The sequence below is a fragment of the Callorhinus ursinus genome, unplaced genomic scaffold, assembly GCF_003265705.2.
Source record: "Callorhinus ursinus isolate GAN/ISIS: 27379988/994484 unplaced genomic scaffold, GSC_fseal_2.0 scaffold56, whole genome shotgun sequence".
NCBI classification, from domain to species: Eukaryota; Metazoa; Chordata; class Mammalia; order Carnivora; family Otariidae; genus Callorhinus; species Callorhinus ursinus.
The window spans coordinates 5191736-5219679 of NW_027397118.1; the positions used below are offsets into that span (position 1 = coordinate 5191736).

General features: G+C 53.9%; 1 protein-coding gene across 1 annotated transcript in view; it reads right to left on the minus strand.

The window, feature by feature from the left end:
* The window catches only part of NKD1 (NKD inhibitor of WNT signaling pathway 1), an 83335-nt gene extending 56119 nt beyond the window's left edge, over positions 1 to 27216 (minus strand). Inside the window, exons 1-3 of the mRNA XM_025852413.2 lie at positions 27039 to 27216; positions 26857 to 26889; positions 26009 to 26142 (exon numbers count right to left, since the gene is read on the minus strand). Coding sequence (XP_025708198.1) covers positions 26009 to 26142; positions 26857 to 26889; positions 27039 to 27063 — 192 coding nt within the window. The 5' untranslated portion in view covers positions 27064 to 27216. The remainder of the gene's footprint in view (positions 1 to 26008; positions 26143 to 26856; positions 26890 to 27038) is intronic.
* Between the last annotated feature and the right edge of the window lie 728 nt (positions 27217 to 27944).

The window sequence follows — 27944 nt, forward strand, 5'->3', positions numbered from 1 at the left end:
CCGAAGGCAGACACTTAACAACTGAGCCACCCAGGCGCCCCACAGTCCCAACTTTGAACAAAAGGTGGGAATAAGCCAAGAAGCTAGCAACCAATCTCAGGAACTCAGAACCTTCTAGAAGCCAGGAGTGGACTTGGTGGGCTTTGCAGGTGCTGCGCCATAGCAGGGTTTGTCAACCTTGGTGCTGTTGGGGCCAGATAATTCTTTGCTGTGAGGCTGTCTGGTGCACGTTAGGGTATCCAGCAGCATCCCTGGTCTACCGCCCAGATGCCCATAGCACCAGCCCCCTGGCGTGATACCCAAGAATGTCTGCAAACATTGCCAAACGCCTCTGTTCCCATGAGAAGCCCTGCTCTAAAGGGCGCAACCACTGGTGACCACACGGAAATTTAGGCCTGCTGTTTTGAGGGCACAACCCCCTTCCCAACGCTGCAGCCCCTGAGCTCCCTAAGAGCCAAACTCAGGCCCCACAGCCCTGGGAAAGAGCTCCTCAAACATGAGATTCGTACCACTGAGGCAGAGGCAGATCAGGAATCTGCCTTATTTCTCAGGGAACATTGTCACAACATCGCCGTCTTTCCAAACGCCCCTCTCAATAATACAGGCCGGCAAGCCTGTTCCCAGAAGCCCAGACCGGATTCCCTCTGTAGGAACGCTGATTGTCCCCAGCAACATCCCACCCCCCACACTTTGCCCCTTCTCCCCAAAACACAATTACCCTCCTGCTGATGCTCCTAACGCCCGGGCCCTGAGCGGTTCTGGTCTGTGAAGCGAATACCTGCCAATAAACCCAGCCAGCCTCTGGGCACGGGTGAGTATTTCAGTGCCCGAGTCCCCCCAGAGGACTGGTCTCATCTTCTAGCCCCTAGTTAAAGAACTTGTTCTGAGCAAGTTTCCTTTACTTCTAGCAAAAATCTGGGTTACTAGGGGGAGGGCAGTGGAGAATCTAATAAATCTTAGAATACACTTCTTGGCGAAAGGGGCAAAAAAAAAAAAAAAAAAAGCCTACTTACTGGTGTCATGAAACACCTTTCCTGCTCTCTGAAGAGAGCCCCGTTCAGAAGTTACTATTGTATTCAAGCTGTATTAAATCAAGCTGTGAGCAGCACCAGGGTTATGCTTTTAAAGAATGCCCTGAGCCAATTCTGCTGTTTAAAGGGAAAAGGAAAAGTTTCCAAGGCTTCCATAAATTCCAGCGAGAGGAAGTTTCAAACTTGGGTGTTCACAGTCCATGGCCCCCACATGGAAACAGCTTGGTTTCATGTATTTGGTTTTACTGTTCAAACTTGAGGGTCTTTTAACTTTTTATTTTTACAGGGCTCAGAAGAAAAGGGAGAGAGAGAGCCATTTGCTCACCAAGTGCCAAAGAAAACCACCGAGCCTCCCTCCAGAGGGCCTCTGCCTGAGGCGGCAGCAAGCAGGGGTGTGGGGCGGGGACCCCCTGGCTCCTGGCACACCCCCAGCACAGCTCCTGCCCGCTGGAGGCCAGGCCAGCAGGACCAGCTGCTAATTAACTCCGACCAGATCAATTCAGGCCAGAGTGTGAGTGGAGAGCGGGCAGGGCAGTCATTTGGCTGGGTGGCTGGGCTCCGGCCGCCCGAAGGCAGCAGGAGGAACAAAATGGAGACTTTCCAAAAACAAGAGGCGGCCCAGCCAAGTGCCGAGGAATCCTAAATTTAGTCCCCAGGGGGGAGACGGCTGTGTCTGCTCAGCCAGGGCACCAGTGAGGCCCAGCATCTCTCGGAAATGTCAACCAAACCAAACAGGCCCTCCCAGGCCACCTCAGCCCCAAGCCCTGACTCTAAGGAGCTCACCCCTCAGTCGGGAGGGGTGACTCACTCACGCGGGTTCCCAATCCTCAGTCCCACTCTCCAAGTGCTGGCTACCCAGGAGGTGGCCAAGGCAAGTGGAGTGTGCCCATTTGACAGGCAGGAACACTGAGTCCTAAGAGAGGCGGTGGTGAGGCAGGGTGAGCACAGCGGTCCTGAGTTTGGGTTCCATATCGAGGTCCGTTGCTCGATACTGACCTGGAAGAAGGAACCCTGTCGCTCAGAACCTCAGTTTTACCATCTGGGATATGGGAGTAAGAATGCCTACTTCAAACAAAAATCTAGAAATGTATATGTATCAAGATGCACGTATTATACATACACACATATATGTGTGTGTTTTAAAAAGAGACTCCTGGGCTGCCCCCCAGACATATAGTCAACAGCTGTCGCTCATGCGGCCAGGCACCCCTCCCCCATCTGTGTGATAGTCCTTGGGGCACCATCCCTCCCCTCTCTCAGTCCCTGTGGCTGATATGGGCCTGACCTGTTTCCACAAGGGCTCTCATACCTACTGAATCAGACTCCCCCGGGGTTGAACCCAGAAGTTATTTACTCGCTTAATTTCCCCAGGTTATTCTGATGCACACAAGGCCATCTTGGGAAGAGCTGCCAGAAAAACCCCAGAGGGCTCGGAGAGGGTGTTAATCCCCCCAGGAAGCTGCACATCTGCAAAGGGTCTCAGATTCCAAAGGGCCGTGAGGACGGGACCCTCTCCCAGACCTGAGCCAAGAGGAGCTTCCAAGAGGGGAGGTCCCACGGGGCAGAGAGCAGGCAGCACGCTGATCTGACCCCAAGAGAGCCCTGATTCTTCCCCCACCGGCACCCGCCTTCACGCTGCAGGGCAGGTCAAGGGAAGGATGGAGGCCCAGAGTCTCCAAACCGAACCTCCCTTTGTCCCCTTGACCGTCGCCCTTGGGCCCTAGGTGGGCATCACAGGATGTCCACCCAGCCACAGGGCAATTTCAGCATAAGGGGGTGTCCACAGCAGCCCTCCAGCTGGAGTAATTAATGAATCACCTGGTGACCAGACAGGGTGCAGAGGGACAATGGAGGCACAGGGATTGGGTGAGGCTGAAGGGCAGAGGTGGGGGTTTTCCAGCAAGGAAGGACATAACAAAAGAACTTTCCATGGGGTAAAGAAATTTCCAGAAAGACTTTTCCTTCTCCTATTTCCTTCTCCCTCACAAGAAGCAATTCTTAAAGGGAATATGTATTAGTCATAATAAAAAGCAGATTTACTGAGCACCTGGCCTACACCAGGCCACAGAGGTTCACATTGCAAGATCTTACTCAACTCATACACCAACCCCAAGGGGGAGGTTCAACCGGTAGTCCCATCTTACAGATGAGAAGGCTGAGGCCTCAGAAGGATCAGGAAAGCCGCCTGAGGTCACATAACTGGTAGGAAGCGGGCCCAGGACTCCAATTCCCCTGATCCCAGGGCCCATTCTCCTACCCTCTTCCAAACAGCCCGTCAGCATCCCTTCTAACCTCCGCATGCTCTGGGCTTGGCAGAGACTGGCTTTGGATCCAGTTCTGCCTGACTCAGAGGTTCACTCGAACCCAATGCCACGCTGCCTCCAGGTTGGTTAAGAAGAACCATGGTGGTGATGACAAGCACCCATTTTTACCGATGAGCCAGTTGGCGCACAGAGGATTTCTCTTTTTCCCGGGGTCCCACAGTGGACCCCGTGAGCCCCAGCCTGGCTAGAGCACAAAGAAAGAAGGTGGGGCACGTGACCCTGCCACACCCAGCCTTTCGCCAGCCCCAAGCCCCATATGGGGTCGAAGAAAAAGCACATTAATTCCCAAGAATATCCAAGATGGAAGCGACTTAGAAGCGCCTGAGTCCAGCTATCCCCACTATTCCAGACAGGGTAGTTGAAGCCCAGAGGGGAAGGAATGTGTCCAAAGCACAGAGCAAAGCAATTCCATTCTGCAAGTTGTTGTGTTTGTTTGCTTGTTTGTTTGTTTAAGTAGACTCCACACCCACCGCGGAGCTCAACACGGGGCTTGAACTCACCACCCTGAGATCAGGGCCTGAGCTGAGATCAAGAGTCAGATCCTAACTGACTGAGCCACCCAGGCGCCCCCCATTCTACACCGTGGTAGGCCTGGAGCTGCAGGGGTCAATAACAGCAGCTGCCCCGGATACCACAGAGCAGATGTTCATGTGGGAGATGAGCAGCAACTCAATCACCACATGAATAAGTTGCTAATGCCAAATGGTGATAAGTACCCCCCAAGTGGAAGGAGCTGGGTGCTAGGAGAACAGCAGGAGGAAGGAAACTCACTGTGAGTGGGGCCTCAGGGAAGTCTGCACCGAGGCAGTGATGTGGCAGTTGAGCCCTGAAGGGTGGGTGAGGAAGAACCAGGCAGAGAGTATCAGGAAGAACACCTCAAGTAGAGGGGACAGCATGTGCAAATGCCCTGAGGTCGGAGCGTGATGGGTGTGTTCAAAAAAGACCAGAGTGCCTGGGACCAAGGGAGTGAGGGGAAGGCAGAAGGAGAAGAGAGGTGGGGAAGGGGCCAATCATACTCAGTCTTGTAGACTATAGGAAGGATTTGACATTCTTCTAAAGGCTGCAGAAAAGCACAGTAGGGATTTAAAGAGGGGCATGATTCTGTAAAATCCCAGTGTGTCCTGTAAGGTCAGCCTGGCTGAACGACAGAAGGTAACATCAGAGGCTTTGGAACCCTCCAGGAGGGATATGATTGTGGCCTCGACCAGACAGGGACAGCGACGAGGCAGCAGACAAATCGAAGAGGTGTTTGGTCACAGAATTGACAAAAGTTGTCCATCTGCTGGCTATTCGGTTGAGAGGGTTGAGAGGAAGAGCCGGGAATGACCTCCAGCTTCCAAACGGAGCAACGGGGGAGTGGAGGGCCGGTCATGGGTTTCCCAGGAAGACGGAGAGAGCCGTTTGGAACGGGTTATGTTCCGGTGTGTGAGCAGCACCTGAAACCCCCAAGACCCCCACTTGCCCCCCAAAGCCACCATGTGTGGAGACTCAGGGGTCGGGGGGGGGGTCCAGCGGGCTGAGGGCCCAGCAGGTCTTCCACACCCTAGCCGTGCGGCCCAGCGGCCTCGCTCACCACCTCCTCATACAGAAGGCACAGCCCGGCATCTGTGCCTCTCGACGGTGATCTCAGAAGAGGGAATCTGGTTTTGTTACTAAAAGGCGGTAGTCCCCAGGCCAGGGTCCGTGTCACTAACAATTTCCAAGGCCTTGAAAGGGACCTTTAATCCAATTGTCTGTGTCGGGCAGTCAATGGGGCAGCCCCTCCTCCCCCCTCCACTTTCCTGCAGGCTCTCGCTTTGAAGGCGGCCCCAGGGAGGAGATGCCCAGCACAGCCCCGCCCTGACAGCTGGACACCCCGAGCCCCTCTGCCACAAGCCCGGCAAAGGCCACTGATGAACGGCCCTCCATGTGGACCCGCCCCCCACCCAGTGCTGGGTGCACCGCTAGCATGATTGGGGATGGGGGCGCCCCGTGCTCAAATACCCTCCAGCCACATGTCCTTGCCCTGTACAAAGTGCTCTGCAGACGTTAAGGTCTTCCCAGGGATTCCAGACAGAAAATCGGGTGAACAGACGTTACCGTCACTCTGTGAGTTGGCCTCGCTTATCACATACGAATAAGAATTAACAATAATAACTGCCCTGTTTATCAGGTACTGAGCAAAGTGTTGCACCTTTAATCTACATAACAGCTCTGCAGGATAAGGACCATTTCTCCTCCCATTTTACAGATGAGGACATAGGGGCACAGAGAGGTTAAGGAACTCGCCCAAGGTCACACAGCTAATAGGAGGCAGAGCCAGCATGTGACTCAGGTCTGACTGTCCCTGGAGCAGAGTTTCTCATGCCTTGTTATCTGCCCCCTGCCCCACACAGAGCCTACTTACACTTTTTTTCCCCAATCACGTGAAATTTTAATACCGCAAATATACTGTGTAACTATTTATGTAGACCAACATGTATATTTGTGCTTCATTCCTAAAATGAATAAGAAACTTTTTGCCCCTGCCCCCCCCCCCCCACGGCCCCAAGAACCAACTTTTGCCTCCTTGGGGACAATATCATCATCGAGAATGGTCTAGCATCTAGACCAAAGCTGCTCAATGGGAATCAAATGCAAGCCATGTTCGTAGTTTAAAATTTTCTAGCAGCCACATTAAAGAAATTAATTTTAATAATGTAATTTAGCCAGTGCACCTAAAAATTGCCCTAAGTATTATCATGATACGTCATCAATGTAAAAATTGTTCACGAGAAATTCTACAGCCTTTGTTATCATACTAAGTCTTCGAATTCTGCGCAGTAGTCACAATCCAGCCCAGCCATATTTCAAATGCTCAACAGCCGTGTAAAGCTCATGGCTACCATAGTGGGCAGCATTCTAACCACCCTGCTGAAGCAATATTGTTTGTCTTCCCCAGAACCTTGAAAATTAAGCTTTGAGAGATTTTCTCCATCCAAGGAACCCTAGGGAGAGTCACTACCCCTCCTAGCCAGTGGGATCCACTTACTATGTTCTCAGGGCATACTGTGGACGAGACATGCTAAGATGCTTTCAAGGAGCCACAAAGAGGAGTAAGAACTGGCTTCTACCTGGGCAGCGTATAATCTAAAGTGGGGAGTGGAGGGGAGTGAAAAATGTGCCAGACCCTTCTGTACACATGGCCTTGAGGCTTCCCACCCATTTCCTGATGGTCCTCATGCTCACCCTAGAAGAGGGGGAGGGAGTCCTGTTATTTCCAGCCCCTTTTATGGATGAAGAAACTGAGGCTGGAGAGCATATGGATCTTGCCCAGGGCCCACCTATGGGACTTGGCTAACCCAGGTCGGGACACAGGAGGTGTCAGCGGAGCGACAAGGCAGGCTTTTAGGAAAGAAGGGGGCAGACTCGGAGAATGGCTTTGGGAGGGGTGGGGTTAGTGAATGAATGATGGAGGTTTCATGGGAAGGAAAAAGGCCATGAAGGTGTCAAGGATAAAGAAGGACCGGGTGTGTCTGCAGGGAGTGAACGAGCAACGTGAGGATTCCTAGCGGAAGGCACAGCACCTCGAGCCTTTGAGAGGCAGAGATTCTGGGCACTGAGATGCCTCAGCACGTAGCCCGTGCGTGAGCCACTGCATGAGAAGGGTCCACGTCCAATCATCTAGCCCTGGAAAAGCACCCAGTGCCCAAACCCACAGGCCATAATGACCGTGGAATCCAACTTCCCAAAATATTTACCAGAGGGCTCTGGGCACCAGACTCCATTCTGTAAACTTGGATGCCATTCCAAAGCCAAACCAATAGATCTCCTGGAGAACAAGATAAACTCTCCCTCACATTCTAAATAACGAAAGGGAGGTGAGGAAGAGAACGACATCAATCAACCCTCTCCAACTGCCCAACTTAAAAGGGATGATGGTCAGCAGCAACAAAGGGGCAAGGATGCTGTCTCCTTATCAGGCACATGGCTGCCCCAGACACAAACAAAACTTTTGGCAGGCATTCTTCTTCCACATCGAGGGGGGAAGGGGAGAACAAAGTCTCCATCCACAAAGGTCAAACCCATCCTCCTTGAGTACGATCAAGCCAACATCGTCTCCCCTGATTTCCAGGCGAGAACAGTCCCTTCCATGAACTGAAATACTGACCAGCTCAAGGAATGAGGCCCGTAAGTCTCCAACGGGCTGGGGTGGCCCAGATCTCAAATCCCTCACGACTGCACTATCAGACCAGGAGTCTCCGTTCGGGACTCAGCAAATAGGCCCGCTGCACTTGAGAGCGCTAGCAAAGGAAGCGGCACAATAAGCGGCGTCTGGAATGTGGACCGAAGGAAGGCCGGTCTCCCTGCCTCAAGTCATCACCGTGGACCCCACGGATCGAGTCAACGAGGAAATGCTGGGCATGGGTAGTCCCACTTCATCCTCAAAAGCCCAGGTTACACACGGACCCAGAGTCACACACCTGGTTGATGGCACGGACTGCTCTGACCTAGGCCTGCTTCTTTCCAGCCCGGGGCCTCACATACTGGCATGCCACCCCAGGGTCTCCCCCTCTCTGCCACGCACCCCCAGGCCCAAACTCCAGCTCTGACCACTGCCCTTCCCTGCTCTGTGACTTTAGGCTTCCTTCTGCCTGTGTAACAAGCCCAAAATCCCCAGGGGAGGGTTAAGAGAAGGTGGGTGCATGCCCGGGAGCCCCCCGGGCCCCCACACCATCTCTGTCACCCACTCCCCATTCCAGAAATGCAGCCCAGCCTCTCACACGGCCCGTCAGAGAAGCGGGCTTCCTAGCATAATATTTTCCTCCCACAGAACATGAGAATAAAGGGCTCTTTGCTTGTCTCCTGAAATAACTGGCTCTCGCCATAAAGCAATCTTCTGCCCAGTAAAAATATTTCTGTAAAACTGGGAAACTCTATCTGTGGTTCCTTCTCTGAAAGTCAAAAATCTTGGAGAGCAAAACATGGCAGGGGCAGACTATATGACAAGCTCATGAAGTCATGTCTACCCAGAAGTTCCCTCCTTAATACTGTGATTAATTCGCTGTTAACCACAAGGACTTTGTGTCTTAATACTCTCAAAGTAGAGCACCAGTTCGCGTTTCTACAGAACAATACCCACCACCCCAGACCTGGTGTCCAGCCCGGCCGGTGGCGGAGCCCCCAGCTGGGGTTTTGCTGAGATCGGGGAACTCCTTCAAGCCCCGGAACACACAGGTGAGCTGTCACCTGTGACCCGTCCTTGGCCAGACAGGAGACACGGTTGTGAAAATAAGTGAGGGGTGTCCGAAGATCAGAATGTAAAGGTACCCACAATCACCCCAAACTAACCCCAAGACACCTGGATGAGTCACAGGAGCCTCCTGGGCCTTCGTTTTCCCAAAGGGAAATAGAGATGAATGGCCCCAGCAACTCCTCAGCAAACAAAGATGTTCTCTCTGAACTTCTTCGTCCACCAGACAGAAACCAAGCCCCTTCCAGGTGCTGTGTTGGGCCCCCAAGAGATGTGAGTGGGTTTCCCGGGAATCTTCCAGAACCTACCAGCAGCTCTGGTATGTTTACTGAGTGCTTACTGCATGCTAAGCCTTCAGTTGCTCCATGCATTATTTCCTTTAATCCTCGAAACTACTCCAAGAGGTGGGTACTTCTTTTTTCTCATTTTACAAGTGACGAAATTAAGACCCACTGTCAATACAGTCAACATGGTTCCCTATAAACCCACATCCAAAGGCCAGGTCCAAAGCTCCGTGGCCCCTGGAATTAGAAGAAGATCCACGTGAGAAATAATAATAATGATAATGAAGTTAAAAACAAAAAAGCCGGGTGGCTCAGTCTCGTTAAGCGTCTGCCTTCGGCTCAGGTCATGATCCCAGGGTCCTGGGATCGAGCCCCGCAGTGGGCGCCCTGCTCAGCGGGAAGCCTGCTTCTCCCTCTCCCACTCCTCCTGCTTGTGTTCCCTCTCTCGCTGTCTCTCTCTCTGTGTGTCAAATAAATAAATAAAATCTTCAAAACAAAACAAAACAAAACAAAAAAGCCATACAAAATAAGGCAGAGGTTCTTAACTAGGAAGCTGATGGGTGCCCTGAAATTGGAGTTAAAGGTATGAGAGCCTTTATTTGAAGAGAATGACACCATCAGATTTAGCAGATTCCCAAAAGGGTCTTGTTATCTACTCCCTGAAGGTTAAGATCATCATCACTAAGAAGCTAGGAGCTTGAAAGGAAGGCCGTGACCCACGTGGGCTGCGTGGCGGAGGGGACAAACCACCAGGGCTCTTCTGAGATCCAGCGGCAAGGAGCGGTTGTCCCCAGAGAGTCAGCTGACTGTCGGCTGCGCTGTCCCCACCCATGCCCACCAGCTGCTGACAGGAGCCACAGTCAGTGAGTTGTACCCCAGGGGCCAGGCAGGACACAGATGCTGGCCCCCTCCCTCCAGTGTGCCTTCTGCAGCTTTCTCCTCACAGGTGCTTTTTCTCTGGGGAACCGCCCACCCTCTCCCCTGAACCCCCTTTGAGGTTTGGGGCTGATCCCGGCCCCACTCCAGGAAGACCATGTTGACCCAGGACCATCAGAAGTGGAGGGATTGGTTCTGTGATGGGCACGTGACCCAAGTCAAAATGATAGCAGCCCAGCTTTTGATCTGGCTAAACCACTCCCTTCCCGCCTGGAACAGCAGCCCGGACCACTGGGTGCCAAGGGGCCACCACCTGGGGAGAGCCTGTGCCTAAAAACGAAGCCAACCCCAAAGAAAGCAGAGCTGAAGGCACAGACCACCGGCCTGGGACGGAGTTGGAGCTCTGGGATCCAGCGTACCCGAATTCAATTCACCCTCGGAACTTGCCAGTGACACAGGCCAATAACATGCCTTTGTATGAAACAGTGGGGATGGGTTGAAAACCCAAGGGATCCTGACTAATCCACACCAAGAAAGGTCGCACTTACTTAACCACAACACCCACCCTGAACCCACAGCCCTCCCGTGTTCTGAGGACACCAAGCCAGGGGAGAAACTCTGGCTTTGCCAGAAAAGCAGTAGAGCCACCCCTGGAGATCACATCGGGGTGTGCGGTGTGTGTTGGAGCTGGGGTGTGCATGCAGAGGAAGAGCTATAGAAATGTACACCGTTGACCTAGGGTAGACTAGAGGCACAAGCCCCAAAGTCACCTAGCTGCCCAGCAATAAGGAATCAGTGCAGTAAATTATGGTCCATCCTTAGAATGGAAGGTTTGAGAGCCATGAAAAGCAGTAAGATTCAATGCACTGATAAGGACTGATTTCCAAGATGCACTGTTAACAAAGCAAGGTGCAGAACCAGATTATGACTGAAGGGAACACAAAGTCTCTATCACTTTTTCATGATTCCCCACCTCACATCCATTTTTCAATTAACCTACAGATACCAGTCCAATTGGCCTAGAGGGCTTCTGCCGTCTGGGCGGGGTAAGGATGTACACACCCACAGAGCGAGGCAAGACGCACCGGAAGAACCAGAAACAGGAGGGGCGCTGGGAGGCCAGGGGCAGTGTGGCAAGGAGGCTTCCTTTTCTTTACATAACCTTTAGTACTATTTTGAAAGCCTTTATTTTTATTTTTTCCACGTGCATTACATCGTTTACAAAAAGGAGAGAGGCGAAGACCATTTCGAAAAGGCAGGGGAGATGCGAGAAGAGGCTCTCTTCGAGGGCTCAGAGAGCGGAGGGACAGGACCTGACTTGCTGCCCCTCTGGGGTCACGTGCCCACGGACCAAGCTACTAGCCCCTCCGAGCCTCGGCTACGCGGCAAGTGTTCCCTGAGCACCTGCCACGTGCCGGGCTGTGCAAAAGGTCCCGAGGGTGCCGTGGTGAGCCACACAGAACCAGCCCCGTGGACTCTGCGGTGCGGCCTCCGTTCCCCCATCGTATTAGTGCTGGCCCTGGCCAGCTTTCTCTAAGTATTAAATGCCTGACCAATGGCTGGGAGGAAGGCTTTGCAGACCATAAAGCCCTGGTTCTTCCTCCTGGAGAAAAGTTGGCCCCCCTCAGCACTGCCCCAGGAGCGGGTTGTGCCTCCAAGCTCCACGCACCAGGGCCAAGGTGACAGGTCCTCACCCAAGAAGCCCAGAAGCAAGATGGCAAGCAGGCCCCTCCCAAGGTTAAGAAGGCTGGGAAGGCCTGATTGGTGACACCAGGAGAAGGTGCTCCAAGCCACCCCCTGGAAGGACCCCACGATCCTTCCCATCACTGGCATAGCAGTGGCGGGTGGGGCTGCCTGCCTCCAAGCTGGAGGGAAGCCATGCCTCCAAGGAGCGGGGTCTGAAAAGACCCCAAGAAGGGTTTCACCAGGGCTTTCCACCAGCACCTGCTGCAGATAACTCCTTTGACCCCGCTCAGGATGGGTGTTAGCCTGATGTGTCGCAGCACTGGATCTTTCCCGTTGGTCCAGAGCTGTGCGATCCATGAGGGAGCCGCTAGCCCAATGTGGCTATCTAAAGGAATTCAAATACAATATATTGAAGATTCAGTTCCTCAGTCCCAGAAGCCACATCCCAAGGTGCTCAAGAGCCACAGGTGGCTAACAATGCCCCTATTGGACAGTGCGGACACAGAGCATTGTCATCATCACAGAAAGTTCTCTCGGACAGCACTTGGCTCGAGGTCCTTTTAACGTCGCCTTCCTTCCAGTTACAAAACAAGGGTCCTGGCAGGTCTTGAAAGAAAGGCCATGTATCCACAACTGTCAGTAAAGATCAAAATCGACTTGTAGGTTTAAGATGCCACAGCCACGGGGAAATGCACAGAAGCAGACAGAACCATTGACTGAGCTGGTCGTGAGTCAGGGACTGCGCCGGCTTCTCCACGGGGCCACTCCCACGGTCCCTACAGCTCTACAGATGGGCAGCGCCCTCCCTGCCTCAGCCCTCACCTTCCGGCCCCTCCCCGACAGCCTTTCCTACAGTGCCCAGGCAGGACGGGCATCACCCAATACAGAGAGCTCCGATTAGAGAGCATCCCGGGGTGGGGGAGAGGGCCCCCAAGGGCTCTGCCATCCGAGACAGCACGCAGGAAGTTCTGATGCAGGTGATCCTCACTGTACCCTGCGCCCTTCCTCACCCCACACCCCCCTCCGGCCACTGTCTTCTCTCTCCACCCCCTCCAGCAAAGCCTCTCCATAGATCTCCTGCACACGCGATCCACTTCTCATCTCTCATTCTCTTCTAAAACCTATGGGCTTTTTGAAAAATACAAAAGTATCCATGCTCATTGGACTGAAAAAAAAAAAAAAAAGTCAAACAATGTAGAAACATCTAACGTGAAAAGTGAAACTCCTTCTCTCCTCACCACCTCCCACCACTCCAATCCTCAGGGAAGCAGCCTTTGACAGTGTATCCTTCCAGATCTTTCTCTGTGCACCTGCAAATATACAGACATGGGCCTGAATAGACTTTTGTATCCTGCAAAAAACCGGGACCACGTTATACTTCTGTTTTGCTCTCGCTTTGCTCATTCAATAGCATTTCAGGGCCTCCTTCCCGTCAGCCCGCTGCCCACCCTCACTCGCCCTGGCTTCACAAGTCGCAGAGAGATTCGTGACACAGCCACCCCGTGTTTGTTAGCTATCTCCCGGTGATGGATATTTGAGTTGTTACACATTTTTCACTCTTCCAAATAATGCAGCCGTGGATGTTCCTGCAAGTGAGCAGAGCACATACTTGCAAGGCTCCCTCAGTCCCTTCATGACCCAGGCCCATCCCGCCTTTGCTGTCATCCCACCAAGACAACTCCTGCCACATCCAGCTGTTAAGCACCAGGATCCCATATGCATCGGACACCTTGCAGCCCCTTTTCTGACTCAGCCTCTGGGCAGGTTCTCTCCAGGAGGCCATCCTCTCTGCTAGACTACCTTGATGGCCCCCAATAAATGCCACCTCCCAGTATTTATGCCCCCGCGTAGTCCCTTCCCCTGAACCTGGCCTCGACTTATGACCTGCTTTAACATTGAGAATGTGGCATTGCCAATTCTAGGCCTAAGCCTTCAGGAGGCCTGGCAGTTTCCACTTCTGTACTCCCGGGAAGGCAGCCACCAAGCAGGGAGTCAGCTTACCCTGAGACCACCATACCCTGAGGAGGCCCAAGCGAACCATGTGGTGAGGCCGCGTGGAAGAGGACCAAGGCCCCAGGCATAGGACCCAAGTGGAACCCTTGGCCCCTGGCTATTCGAGCCATGCCAGCTTTGCCACGTGAAGCCACAGACAAGTTGCCCCTGCCAAGCCCAACCCAAATTGCATAATGTTAAGAAAATCGTAAAAAGATGAAGTCACTAAATTTTGGGGTAATTTGTTACACAGCAAAAGAGAACCCAAGCACCCTCCTTTTCTTCAGTGTATTTGGAGAGGCAGAAGCAAAGGCCACGAGAGGTCACATTAGCTACCTAATAGCCAAGCCGGGGCCACCCCCAGCTCAGGATGCCCAACACAGTACTCTGTCTAGTCCCCAAAGATTCAGCCACGAGTTCTTCCAGGAGGCAGTTGCTGCTCAGAGGTTGGTTCTCAAGTGAGAGGGCTTGGGGACCCACAAAGGACTCCTCATTCTCTTCGTGCCCAAAGCAAAGGGAGTAGGTGGGCAAGAAAGCACCCCCAGCCATTCTGGGAGAATCTGTTGTGACCAAATAGTCAGCAAACCAAAAGGCCCTGAGGTTAAGAAAGAAAACTTTGGCACAGAGAGGTTAGGGAACTTGCCCAAGGTCACACAGCTAGTGAGCAGCGGAGCTGGGGCTTGAAAGCAAGCATTCAGGCTCAGAGCCTGCACCGGTAACCAAACATCAGTGTTTTCCAACACCTCAACCCGCAGTAAGAATTACATTTTAGAATGGGCCTCTATATATACGGATTTGGGGATAGATGTGTAGGTAGATATCCACAGATCTAGACTGATCGATCTATTATCTATAGACATGAATATCCATGCCTTTAAACTAAACAAAAAGTCACACAAAGCAATATTTCCTCTTACTCTAGGCGATGTTCTCTCTCGTTTTTATTCTATTTCTTTTTTCTTTTTAATGATGGTCACTAAATTGATTTCATGAGCCACGAATGAGATTAAAACATATGGTTGAAGGTGAAAAAAAAAAGAAAACAATCTCATCTATAATGATGGAAGACAACTCTAAAATCAGATTAAGCTGAATTTGAATCTTGCTGGAGCAAGATCCTACTTCCAAGTCAAGTGACTTTGGGCAAGGAGGTAAATCCTTTAGTGCCTCAGTTTCTCCAGCGGTAAAAGGAGGATAGTTAAGGGCACCTGCCTTCTAAACGGTGCTGCGAGCACTGAGCGGTATGGGCCACGCGTGGCTCAGGGCCTGGCGTGCTGAGGATGGCTCGGCATGGGGCGCGGAACAGAGTGGACACTTAGTAACCACATTGAGGCTGCAGCCATAGAACACTGAAAAATGAGGCACGAACAAGACCAAACGAGGCATGAACAGGACCGATCGAGGCCCCAGGCTCCTTTGAATTTCCAGGGCAGGGGAATAAAGGCGTCTCCCCAGTGCCCATTGAAAAAACTTCATTCTTGGTCTGTAGCATTTTCTTCATCATCTTTTTGCTTTTGAAGTCTCTCCAGATCACTGGGGGAAAGACGGGTAAAGTAACAGAGTCGAGGTCAAAAACTGCCCTGCAACAAGGCTCCCTCGGGAAGCCAGGTGGGGCATGGCCGTGGTACCCCGAAGTAGTAGTCCCAAACCCACTCATTGGGGCCACCGCAAGCCCACGCCTCTGTGTGAGGGGCCTGCCAGCCTGCATGGCCTTCTGGAATTAGAAAGACATCCTTGGGCCTGAGCCCATTTGGGAGGCTCTGGTCTTCCCCAGCCCTCACCTGTGGCCTGAGGGTCGCCAGTCCAGCCCTGCTAACAGGGCCCCTTTATGCTCTGCCCTGGCCTCTTCGGGGCCCCAGATCAGTACTCAAGGCCAGGGGGCTTGGGTAGCACACAGCGGGCCAGCCAATGAGCTCCATGCGTTCTCCCCTTACCTCCCATCCAGCCAGAAAGGAGAGCAGACATCAGTAAAAAAATCAAATCACCTGCAGTGGGTGGACCAGGACTCGTGGTGGGTTATGACATATAACAGACCCCCCCCCCCCATCTCTCCACCCAACCCCAGGCAATGCCTACCCACCTCTGCTGGAAAAATGCATTTCTGTCCTAACTTCTCAGAGCCTGGAGTCCGGTCCTGGGTCAGACACTCAGGAGGGAGTTGAAGATTTTCTGCACCGATCACGGACTTTGCACTTCCCTCTGTCTGAGATGCCCCTTTCCTTAGTCGGCTATTTATTCTTTGGGTCGCAGCAACTTAAATGTCACCCCCCACCCCTGTCCACAGTCGAACCTCCCTTACTCTCCCACCACAGCCTGCTCTTTTCCTCATCACGTTACCACGCATCTGGGTGATCATTAGCAAGCTGTAAGAGGAGAGACAGCTGATTTACTCTCCCTGATTGGCTGAGGGGAACTCATTTCCCACTTAGAACACTCCATGAGCTAGGAACCAAGATTCTACCCATTCCACAGATGTGGGAACTGAGGATCAGAGATGAGCCCCCCAGCTGGGGAGACATGCAGCTGGGAGTCAGGAGTCGGACCCAGGAAGTCTGATTCCTTAAGCCACGCCTCTGCCACCTGCTCTGTGCGCACACCGGGGCCTCAGCACAGCGTGGCCCGAACCCAAAGGCGGGTCTAACGGAGGTTAAGAGAACCAATGCAAGATGCTAGATGCAAGCTCAAAGTATGGACGAGTGCCTCCCACAAAGTGGCCCAACCCACATCTCTCCATGCTTACCCCACCTGCCCCTCCCACGGTGTCCTGCCCACCCGAAAAATGCTGTCCCCGACTTCCCAGCCCCCAGGCTTCGCCGGGGCTGCTCCCTCTGCTCAGAGGCAGCCTGAGTCTGGCTCTCCCTAGCTGGGCCTGACACTTCCATATGCTGAGCCTGTCTCTCATCCGCATAACATGGGGGAACAACACACGGAAAAAAACGCACGTAAAGCACGAGGCCACTTTCATACCCATGTGTATGTACTATTACCACTAACACCCTCGTCCCCCACCAAAATCTCATCTCACAAGCCAGGGCACAACGGGCCAAACCTAGCTGCCTGGGTCCACCCAAAGAAAGTATTTTCTAAAAGTGTTATTTGGTTGATGACAATTTTTTTTTTTTAATGAGAAGGATTTCACATAAAAATCCAGATGGCTGGATTCTCTTAATGATCAGATGTGGCAACACCAGGGCCACATTCCCACATGGCAACCACTGGCTGGGGCTGAGTGGGGCTGCCCCCTTGAGACAGGACGTGTGCCCCCCGTGGCCCCCAGTCCCCACCCCTCCTGCATGTCTCCCACCCAGCCCGCTACGTTCCTTAGTATGACTTCTCTGGCCCTTTAAACTCTGACCATCCTTCAGAGCCTCCTCACACACCACCTCCTTCAGGAAGTCCTCCCCAAATCTCCATAGCCTGGTGTCTCTTGTGGCTTTATAACCTTAATAGTTCACTTGTACTGAGCACACACTTCTGTGCCAGGCAGGTATAACCATTTTACAGTTTGAGTCCCCACAACCACCTTGTGAAGCAGGTCCCATTATCATCCCCGATTTACAGATGAGGGAACCGAGGCCCAGAGTTGATTCTTCTATTGGCCTCCCCACCCCCATCCATTCCCTGCCCTCCTCTATGCTGCTCTGTGCCCCGGGAAGCTGACCCCCTTAGACCAATTTGCTGAAGCTGCCTGGTCTCTGGCTTCCAGCTTGGGCAATGGGAGGCCCTGGCAGGAGACCCGAGGATGCAAGGAGAGAGAGGTTGGGGTATTTCTCCCCGCCCCCCCCCACCCCGACTCCCTCTGCATCATGTCTCTGGCTGTGGTTCATCTTCCATATCTAGAGCTCCTGCCTGGCCTTTTCCCTTCCTCAGCTGTGGTTTCTACAGGGATCCGAATCTAAAATACCCAACATTTCCTCCCCTGCCCTTTCTGCCCTGGGACAGTAACACCTCCCTGCCTTTGCCAGGGGCCAAGCACTCCCTGGGTGCCTCAACACCCCGTGAAGGTGCTGTAACCCTTCCCACACCTTCAGAAGTTCGTTTCCATTAGTTTACACTGTCTAGAGTATAGGCCCCTGGCTGACACAGAGGTTAGACACTATGCCCAAGGTCCCACCGTCAGAAAATGGTGCCGCCAGGATTCGAACCCAGGATATCGGGCTCCAGAGTCCTTACTCTTTAACCATCACACTATGCTGCCTTATGTCCTATTCTCCTTCTCCTGGTCCTTCATCTGATGGTAGCCTCCTCAAGGGCCCCCCGGGTGACCCCCAGGAGTCAAGTGCTGTGCCTGGATTGATGCAGACATTCCAGAATCTCTCACTGAGCCCAGAAGACATAGTTACTTGATTCCTCTTTATCCTCCAGAGTATTTTTACAACTGAGAGCCCGTCCCCACATTCCTTCTTCCCGGGCATGAGAGCTCCCCCACTTCTGCCCTGCTGGCCCCTCACATAGGGCTTGCCACTCGTCTTCCCTCTAGACAAAGACCAAGGTCCATAACGTGGCTGAGAGGGCCCCCAGGCCCAGACTGTGACCCCTCCTCAGCCAAATGAACTTCAATCAGCATCTCAAACAAACTGCCCCCTTCACTACAGGGCTTTCTCACACACTGCTAGTCCATCTAGCAGACACTAATAGTGCTATTACACACCCCGTCCCCCTGCCTTGTTCCCCACCACCCCTTCCCCAATTCACCTTTGGGCTGAAATCACAGCTCCTCCAAGACCACCTCTGACCCAAGGCCAGTTGGCACTCCCTGCTCTAGCCTCTCAGAGCCCCCAGAGTGTCCTCCAGCATTCCCCTAACATTGTCTTCATTGTTCAGTATCCACCTTCCCAAACTATGAGCCAATCTAACATGAATATCAATGCAAAAATCCAAAGTGAAAGATTAGCAAATCAAATACAGCAACATTTTAAAATAGCAATGTCTTGCGATGAAGAAGGACGGTGTTTAGGAATACAAAGAAAGTTGAACACTAGGAAATCTAGTGAGGTAAATCATGCACATGATCATTTGTTATCCTAGCAAAGGATGACAAGAGCCCAACAGCATTTGACAAAATTCAATAATGATTCCTGGTTTCAAAAATATTAGCAAGCCAGGGGTCGAAGAAAGCTTTCTTAACTAGATAAGCAACAAACTAGTATTAAATAGTATGGGAGAATCTAACCAATGCAATAAGATAAGAAAAACGGATGAGAGGCAAAGATGTTCATCTTTGTGTTCCACTTAGTTCCACTAAACTCTCAGTTCAGTGAGGCCGTGTGCTTCATAGTTTCCACACCATCTTAAGCACATGCAAATATCTGTGGAATGCACGGCCACCCAGATGAGGTCTGAACCCCATTCAATGTTCTCAAATCACCCCAGTACTCCTCCTTTGGGGTACATATCACAACTTAAATTGTGTCATTTGTTTTTAAAAATACTTCTCTTTTCCTACTAGAGCATAAACTCCATGAACACAAGTGGCATGCCCTCCTGGCAGAGCAAATGGATTCCTGGCCTAAAATAGGTACTCAATATCTGTTGCACCGAGGCAGGAAGGACTATCTGTGGACTTGAATAAAATGCATTAGTAGTTGCTAAGTTATAATAAGTGATTTCATCCTACTTCTCAGCTGGAAAAACCCGAGGCCCAGAGAAAGGAGGAGATGCCACACCACTGTGAAGCCCCCCTCCGGGACCCTTGGGTCCTCTGAAAGGCATCAGCCACACACAAGGCCATGCACACAGGGTGCTGCCCACGTGGCTCAACAAGTACAGAAAGCGAAGCCCAGACCGATTCCTCTAAGCAAACGCACCCCCAGGGCACCGCCGGTGGGCAGAGCCGCCTTTCTGGGGCTAGGGATGACCTGTGGAGGGACCTGAGCTTTCCTCGCAAAGCCCTGTGGCTGCTGCCTACATGGACAAACAGCCCTCTCTGCTTCCCCGTGACGTTATCAAAGAATTACTTATGTCTCTGGAAATGCTTGTTTGGAAAAGGTTCTCCACCCCACCTGGGCTTGGCAGGAGGGGCAGCATCCTCGGGCCTGCCCTTCAGGGAGTGATCAGACTTTTCCCCAGCCCCTGAGGGCTCTCGGCCATTCTTCATACGAAGAGTCTGAAGCCAGCCATAAAGAAGCAGGCAGCCTCCCAGGATAAACGGAGCACGGTGACATCAAAAGACCGCCTTCCAGATTAAACAACTGAGGCCTTCAGCTCTCTCTGGCGTTTCTTCCAGGATATTCTGGGCTCCTGCCTCAGTTCTCCCTCAGATGGAATGGCAGATATTTTGTTTGTGAGAGTCTGAATTTTTTCCTTCCTCGGGGAGAGGGGGAGAGGGAGGAGGAGAGCGGAGGGGAGGGTGGGGAGAGAGAGCGAGTGAGAGGAAGAGAAAGAATGTCTGTGAGAGACAAGAGCCACAAAAAGAACATGTGTGAGCGGAAAAGAAAGGGAAGGCAGGGAGGCAGCCGGAAGCGCCTGCTTTGGAATCCAACAAGCGACCTAAAAATTCCAAAAGTTTCTAAACCAAAGCCCACTGTTAACCCACAGCCAGGGAGGGAGCCTACGAGAGCCCCCAAGCCGGGCTGGGTGGGGTGCCTGGCTCCCAGGGCTAGCAGACCCCTTCGTGGGCACTGGCCCCTTGACCAGAGGGTCCCTTGGCCCTCCTTTTTCTCAGACACATCAGGTAAACCAAGGCAAGGGGTCCTCTTCCCTCAGGCACAGGCTCACAATGGTTCTCTGGGGTTGGCTTGTCACTGCCTCTTACCCCCTAGTCCTTGGGGTGCCTCCCTCTGCCTTGAGCAACCAATCCAATCCCACCCCCCAGGCCCCCCATATCCCACCACAGCTGGGCTTCTGGCCCTCTGGCCGACGCCCCCTCTCCCCACAGGAAAGCGGGGGCCACTGATCCATCCAAACAGCTGGAGTCATGCCCCCAAGGCCCCAAGTCCATGACACGCCACATCCATCGGCTCTAAGGCGCGTGCTGCTGGCTGGGGCGGGAGCTGACTGCCCGCCCCCCCCCCCCGCCCCCCCCCCGCTCCTCCACCCCACACACCTGTCCAGGGGACAGGTAGCTGGAACATGCCATGAGCCACTAATGCGCAGGGCTTTTCAGAAAGCCTGAGCCCCAGGAGAGCTTTGCAGGCCCCACAGGCTGCAAGCCACTTGGGAGTCCACTCTCCCGGCACAACCAGCACCCAGTTCCCAGGGACAGTGGTGAGCCTGGGGCCTCCCACAGCTATTCCGTGCACGAGTACCAACTCTCTCCTCCCATACCCTCTTCCTCACAGCCTCTCAGGTCTCTGCTTCAATGCCACCTTCACGCAGCTTCTCCCAAGTGCTCCTGTCCATTAATGTGCCTGTAAGTACTGATTAGACTGGAAGCCTGTCCATTAATGTGCCTATAAGTACCGATTAGACTGGAAGCCATGGGAGGGCAGGGACCACATCTCGTTTATGTACCACTGTGTCCTCGATGCCTGGTCCAGCTAGGGGGTTCTTATGAACAACAATTCATTATTGATCATAATTAATAGCTGAGGACCTGAAAGCAAAGGCCTGATCCCACACTTCCATCCGGGAGAGAATGAGGCAGGGAAGGTGGCCTAATCTATCTTCATTCATTCATTCAGCAAACACATCGTGAGTGTCCACCATGTGCCCTGGGGCTACCACAAGGAAGATATATTCCTCAAAAAGTGATTCTTTCATTGCTGACGTTCTGTGTAGCTCTCTTAAGCCCTCACAGGGACAGTTCGTTCCCTGCGGGTGGTACCGGAGCTTCCCGGTGCTAGGAGTCCTCTCTGCCCACCCGTGGCCCACCCTCTCCGCTCACTCCGGCCATCCCCACTGGGTGAGGGGATGCACTGTTCCCCCAAGTTCTAGGACCCCAGGAGACATGCCATGCTTGCTTCCTGGTTCAGCCTCTCCCTGGGTTTATTACAGTTTGAATAAAACGCGAATGTGCAGGGGCTGTGCCTGACTTCCAGAGACTAGAACATGCATGGCCCCGACTCGGGGGGGACCTTCCCTCCCAAAGAAGAAAAGTTCCAAAGGTAGGAAGAGATGCTCCTCGAAGTCTCCCAGAGACCACATCACAGAGATTCATTAAAGTTTTCAGAATATGACACCCTTGCCCACCACCTGCCCTCCTGAGGGACCCAGCCCTATTGGAAACCAGAAGCCCCACCTGGCACTTTGCCCAGCTCAGGCCTCCCTATTCTTTCCCCCCCAACCCCCCCTGGGGTAGAGAAAGCTGCCAGATGGGGCTAAGAAGCTGGTCCTGGGTGCCACGGGCAGAGGAGACCCTCCATGGAGAACCCAAAGATGCCAGCAAGTGGACGCCCAGATGCCTCCACCAGCCTCAAAGCAAATCATCTTTTAATTCTGAAAACACCAAATACTTAATTTATGCTTTACCTCAAATGTCAAGTCTACCTCCCGGCACATAGCTTTGAAACCACGTAAGGAGGCCTAACGCTTTCCATATGGTGAAGACATGGGGCCTTTTAATTGTGCCAACTGGTATCATTCAAGGGTGATTCCCCTGGAATCCGGCAACTGGGGCAGCAGCTGGGCCAACAGCCAGCCTCCACCCTCATCACCCAGCCCCGCACGGCCCCGCGGGCTCCCACGCAGCCTGCGCCCTCCCAAAATCTTCCCCCAAAAGCAAAATGCCCTAGGTGCCCCCTAATCAAATTACCAGCCTGCCTGGCGGCCACCTTCAACCCACAAGCAGGCTTGCCAGCACCACAGCTCTCAGCCCGACTCTTAAGGCAGATCTGCCATAAAAGAACAAAAGGGCCAAACCCGGGGTCGGGGGGATGGGGGCCCAGGAATTGCTGGTCCTACACATTCATGTCCGCACACGCAGGTACACACCTCGGAAGCACAGTGCACCCAGGTTCTGCTTGTCCAGGGGCTCGCCATCAGCCTCTCCATGTCCGCTACGTGGCTCCATCCCTCTACCAAGTTTTTGATTTCACCCATTATATTATATTACATTTTCCAGACCCGGTATTCGCAATTGGTGTTCTTTTGTAACCACCCGTTACGGTTTTGTCTTTACCTCTCCTTCTTTATCTCTTTGAGATTATTAGGCTTATTTAAATTTCTAAGTGTTTAGCACACTGTTGTCTGGCTTATAAATCGTTCACGTCATTGTTCTCTCATAGTACTCTGACCTGTCACCATCTCTCATCAGTTTTCTCCTCTGAGCTCATGATTCCTTGAAACCCCACCCTTAGCCCATTGTCCATCCAAGTGCGTCTACAACGGATGGTAGGGCAGGGGAGGGAGGAAACTTCTGGATTCCTAATCTGGGTTCCCATCTCTGCCCCACCAGTGCTTCAGCAAACCTCCTGGTACCTTTCTCCCTTTTGAACTCTTTTTCCAAGAGTCACATGCCAGAACCCGGCCAGGGATGAGAATGTTATTATACCCATTTTGCAGATGAGCTTAGGTAAAAAGGCTTATACAAGGTGGCAAGCTACAGTGGCAGAGCCTGGCCTCATTTATTTTTGTACTCAGGATGGCAGGCTTAGGTTAGCGCCAGCAAGGTCACCCTCTCCCATCCCAGGACCTTCCAAGCAACTGGGACTCACCCTAAACACTTACAAAGCTACTCAGGCCCGGTCAGGAAGGAAGAGGGCAAGCAGGGGCCCCTCCTGCTCCTGCCTGCCTCACCACCCGCCTCTTCCCAAAGTACTCAGCAGCTGGTCAGCATGCCGCCTCTCTGGAAATGAGTAAGGGAGGCACCCCCCACCCCGGGGCAGATGCTCTAGCACAGGCCTTTGCCAGTCATGGCCCCTGTTTTCTAGAAAGTGCTCCAGAAAGAGAGAAAGACAGAGTCCACATCAGCCGGCTGGCAACTTTACAGGGTTATGAGGAGGAGCAAGACAATGTAAGCAAAGTGCTTGACATACACAGGCACTTAATAAATAATAATGTTCATTGCAATAATAATAATGCTGGTTGGGCGAACCACTAATGTGCTTCCAGCCACCTTAGTGAAAGGCCAGGTGGAGTGGAGACAGAGACCATCCCTACGCCAGGCCTGGGGCTGGTGGGGGGACCTCTGCCAGCCCCCGGAATCCAGCAGACCTTGGAGCTCACACCCTACATCCTGATGATCTAATGGAAGAATCTGCAGCCACCCTTTCTGCACCACTGGGAATCACCGAAACTCAACTAGGCAGGAGGTTGCCCACTGCTGTCTCATTCACTCTTTCTCCATGTCTCCCAAACTTCGGACATTCCATTTCCATAGTCACAATTTTGACCACTTTTACTTAGTATTTTGCTCGGAATCAACTTTCACCACTCTCTTTCAATTTAACTTCATCCTAAATGATACTATCCGTGAAATCATGGGTTTTATGTCCTGGTTACTATCTTTTCTGGTAACAGAAATGCTTGCCTATTAAGATAACAAACATTCCTCCAGGCACCACCTGAAATCAGTGCACACATCCCCACCGGGCAGCCCCTGACCTTGGGCTTCCCCTGACCTCTCCCAGGTTGGGCTCGCCATCCCCACCCCTGCAGATTCGGTGGCTGGGCCAGGGCTGGTAGGAACCCCGGTGCCCGGGTCCCAGTCACCAAAGCAGAACTCCCCAGGAAGCAGAGGTTCCCTCCCCTTAATATCTTGGATGGCAGTGCCCGCCCTCCACTACCCAACATGTGTCACGCGGCTGGCTCTGTGTCTCACATCTTCAAAAGTGCTTTGAACAAACATTAATGACCCCTCAGTGTTTCTCTGAGAGAGGGGGCGAGGAAGGGAGGGGGCAAGCACCACCCCATGCTGTCCTCAGCTGGGGGAATAAACCAGGCAACAAAATTCCATGACTTCACCAAAGCCACAGACTTAAGCTGGGCCCCCTCCCCACCCTCCCTCATTTCCCCCAATGGCAACTTTTACTGGCTCACATTCCTCTTGCTGGGAATACTACTATTTAATTAAAAACGACAGACTTTTGTTTTCCTTTCCTTCCTTCCTCCTCCCTCCCATCCTCCAGGACTGGATGCCAAGGAGACCCACCAAAAACATGCGGGTAACATTTGTTATGGCTTTGAAGATAAAAGTCAATTGAAGTAAACCCTCGCTGTATTTCAAGTTTCCCCTAAAGCATGGAGCAAGCTGCCTGGCAGTTGAGGAAAGGAAAAAAAAAGGGGGGGACTACAAATAAATGTCATTCTGCAGGAATACTTTGTAAAAATAAACAGGCTGAAAAAACCCAAAACTTGATTAATGGAAATCCACTCAGTTGGCCTCTGTCTTGAGCGGCAAATGCATTTGTTCATATGGCTAAATCGGATCATTTTCACTGGGCTTTAAATAAGTAAGTAGATCAAAAACTATAAACGGTGGGGGAAGAAAGGGAAGTTTGTAGTTCTGTTTCTAAAGGGCCTCAACCGCAGTGCCCCCCACCCACCCAGTTTTGACCTTTACTGGGGGACAGCAGCTCCAATTCCAGCCCAGCCAAGAGATGAAGAAAAATGGAGAAGAGAAAGCCCCCCAGCTAAGCAAGACAGTGGGAGGAGGAGATGGGGGCTTTTCCCAGATGCAGAGATTATTGCATACGTGCACAAGAGGGGACTTTATCCACAGGCTCACTTCCCAACACCGGCCCCTGCAACTGAGCTGCAACCAGCCCAGATGCCACAGCCCCAAAACACATACACACACACACACACACACACACACACACACACACACACCCCACATCTGAAAACTCCACAGGCCCCTCCCTAGCCCATGGATAAGACCAAAGAACTAACCAGACCTGAGACTCAGTCTGTTCCCCTCTAAGTTTAAAAAAAAAAAAAAAATTAAATGTCACATCAAAAAGTTGATTCATCCTTTGATCCTTGGCTTGCTCGAGTTCCACGCAGACCATCTGAAAGCCCCGTGCAGAGTTCCAGAGCTCCTAGGACATCTGTGAGCACCAGTCCCAGGCCAAGAGCTGGGGCTGGACTCACTCACTTCCCTGTCACATCGACCACTCCCCCAGGAATAACTCCAACTCAGGGTGGGCCCTGGCTGCAGCAGCAGGAGACCCTCTCTCTCCCTGTGGGCCAAGTGAAGGGGTACCAGGTCTCAGTGCCCCCTAAGCTCTGCTATCTTGATCACAGTCTCTTCTACTGGGGTTCCTGGGCAGATGGTACTGATGAATGCCACAGACACTTGGAACACATTTGGAAGCCAGCACAGTCCCGCCCTCCACCCAGACACCCCTAGATGCCTTCCCTGTCTTCCTAGCAACCCCCCTCCACATCTACCTTTGAATGCTGACCGCAGAAACAAGGTAGAAGTCAGAGCAGGCCCCCAAATTCCTCCAGCACACACAAGCTTCCCCACAGACTGGACCTGCACCACCTCCTCACCTAGGACTTTTCTCTCCCCAGACAGCCCTCTACCCCCAGCCAGGCAGGAGACTGACACCTGAGCCACCTCTAAGAGTCCCGAAGACATGGGGGTACCAGTGGTTTTGGTGGGGCAGGGGCAGCTGCAAAGGGACTTTCTGGACTTAGAAGCTGTGCCAAGAGGGTGCTAAAAGTTGGGGTGGGTAAGGAGACCCGTCTCTGGGGCTGAAATGTAGGTGGGGATCGTACCCGGGTTCCTCTGCCAACGGTGCCGGCCACCTGCGGCTGTCGGGGTCCAGAGCTGCCGCCTGGACAGCGCTGCCTCCCGATCCACTCCTCGATGCCTTTCCGGGCCCAGGCGGCGCTCACGGCGAAGCTGTCACCTGGGGCGGGGAAGACACGGAGCCCCTGAGTCTGGCCCCTGGGCCGAAAGTTACCGGAGAGAGGAGGGAAAGAGTGGGCTCGGCAGAGGCAGTGGGGCCAGGAGGGGGTTGAGGGCCGGGGCACAATCCGAGAGAGAGGGACGCAGGTACTTGGGAGAAAGGGGTTCAGCGAAGCCCCAGAAGCAGAGACCCAGAGGGGAGCGCGAAGGGGGAGCAGCACCCCGGAAAAGGGGTTTGGGGATCAGAAGAGCGAGCACCAGAGGCCAGGACGGCAGAGGAGAGGGGTGAGGGTCAGAGGACGGGTGCAGTGAGCACGGGATGAGGGAAAGCGGAAAACTGAGGGTCAAGAGAGGGGCGCAGTGGGCGCAAGAGCCCAGAGCTCGGGAGAAGGGGCTGAGGGCCGGAAAGAGAGGGGCAGGATCTTGAGGGAAGGGGCTTAGGAGTCTGAAGAGGGGGGCGCAGTGAGCGCGGAGGGCGGGGACCGCAAAAGGAGGGGTTGGGGGTCAGAAGAGAGAGCACAGGACGGCGAGGAGGGGGTAGGTGGGACAGAAAAGGGGGCGCGAAGGCTGCTCCCGGAGCGGGTCTGTGGGACTGGTGGCCAGAGTTGGGGGTGGGGGTGGCCCTGGTAATAAGATCCCGCGGGCTAGGCCATTCCGCCGCGATCCGCGGTGCTTCCCAGTCCATCCCCCCGGTCCGTGCCCCGCGCGCCCCTACCTTCCGGGCTCTCCCTGCGCTTGCACACGGCGGCTGCAGGCACATCGCGCGCGGCGGCGGCGGCGGCGGCGGCGGCGGCGGCGGCGGCGGGAGCCGGAAAGAAAGGAGAGGCAGAGAGTTAGCAATCGCGGGGGCGAGGGCGGCCGGGGCCAGGGGGCCGGCGCGCGGGCGGGGACACTGACCCGGCTTGGAGTGAAGTTTCCCCATGCTGGGGGCGCGGCGGGCGGGGGCGTCCCTAAGCCATGCGCCCGGCCCGCGGGGTCCGCGGCTCGCCGCGCCTCGCCTCGCTCTCCTCCTCCCAGAGCAACCCCGAGCCGAGCGGAGCCCGAGGCGGCGCCGGGACGCGCTCCTGCCGCCGTCGCCGCGGCCCGACTGACGCCCGGGCGCGCCGAGCCCCCAGCCCGCCGCCGCGGCCCGCGCCTCCCCGCGCGCCCATTGGCCGGGCGCGGCGCATCAAAGGCGAGGCGGGCCGCGGAGGGGGCGGGAGGGGGCGGGAGGGGGGCGGGGAGGGGGCGGGCGGAGGGCGGGGCGGGGCGGCGGGGCGGGGCCAGGCGCCGTGGGGCCGACGCAGCGCCCCCCTCTAGGCTGAGGTCTTCAGCCCGGCGCTGGGGGCCGCGGGGCCGACAGGTCGGGGGACCCGAGTTGGGGAAGGGCCTCTGGCCAGTGGGCGTATTGGACGAGACACCCTCCCGAGTCCGGTCTGCTTTAGAACAACCGCGGCCCTCGCTAACAGTATTGTGCCTTCCCTCCGCTCTATTTTCCTCGAAGAGGGCCGGGCAGGACTCAGTGGCTCCAATTTACAGGTGATGTGACTGAGGTCGGGGGAGGAGACGCGGCTTGGGCGCTGAGGTCGGCTGCGCGCCTGCTGCGCTGCCCCTTCCCGATCTTACCACGACCTGACTTTGGCGAAAAGTGTTCGCTTATTACTCGCCCCGTGCTCCCACTCCGCCCCTCTAAGTTTTGATTTAGGATCCAAGAGGAGCCCCCACCGCGCCTCGAGCCGGTTGTTGGCCCAGCTCACTGCTGGCGGCTCCAAGTGTCCGACAGCCACGAGTTGCCAGCCAATCGCTCGGATGCCTCATGCCGGG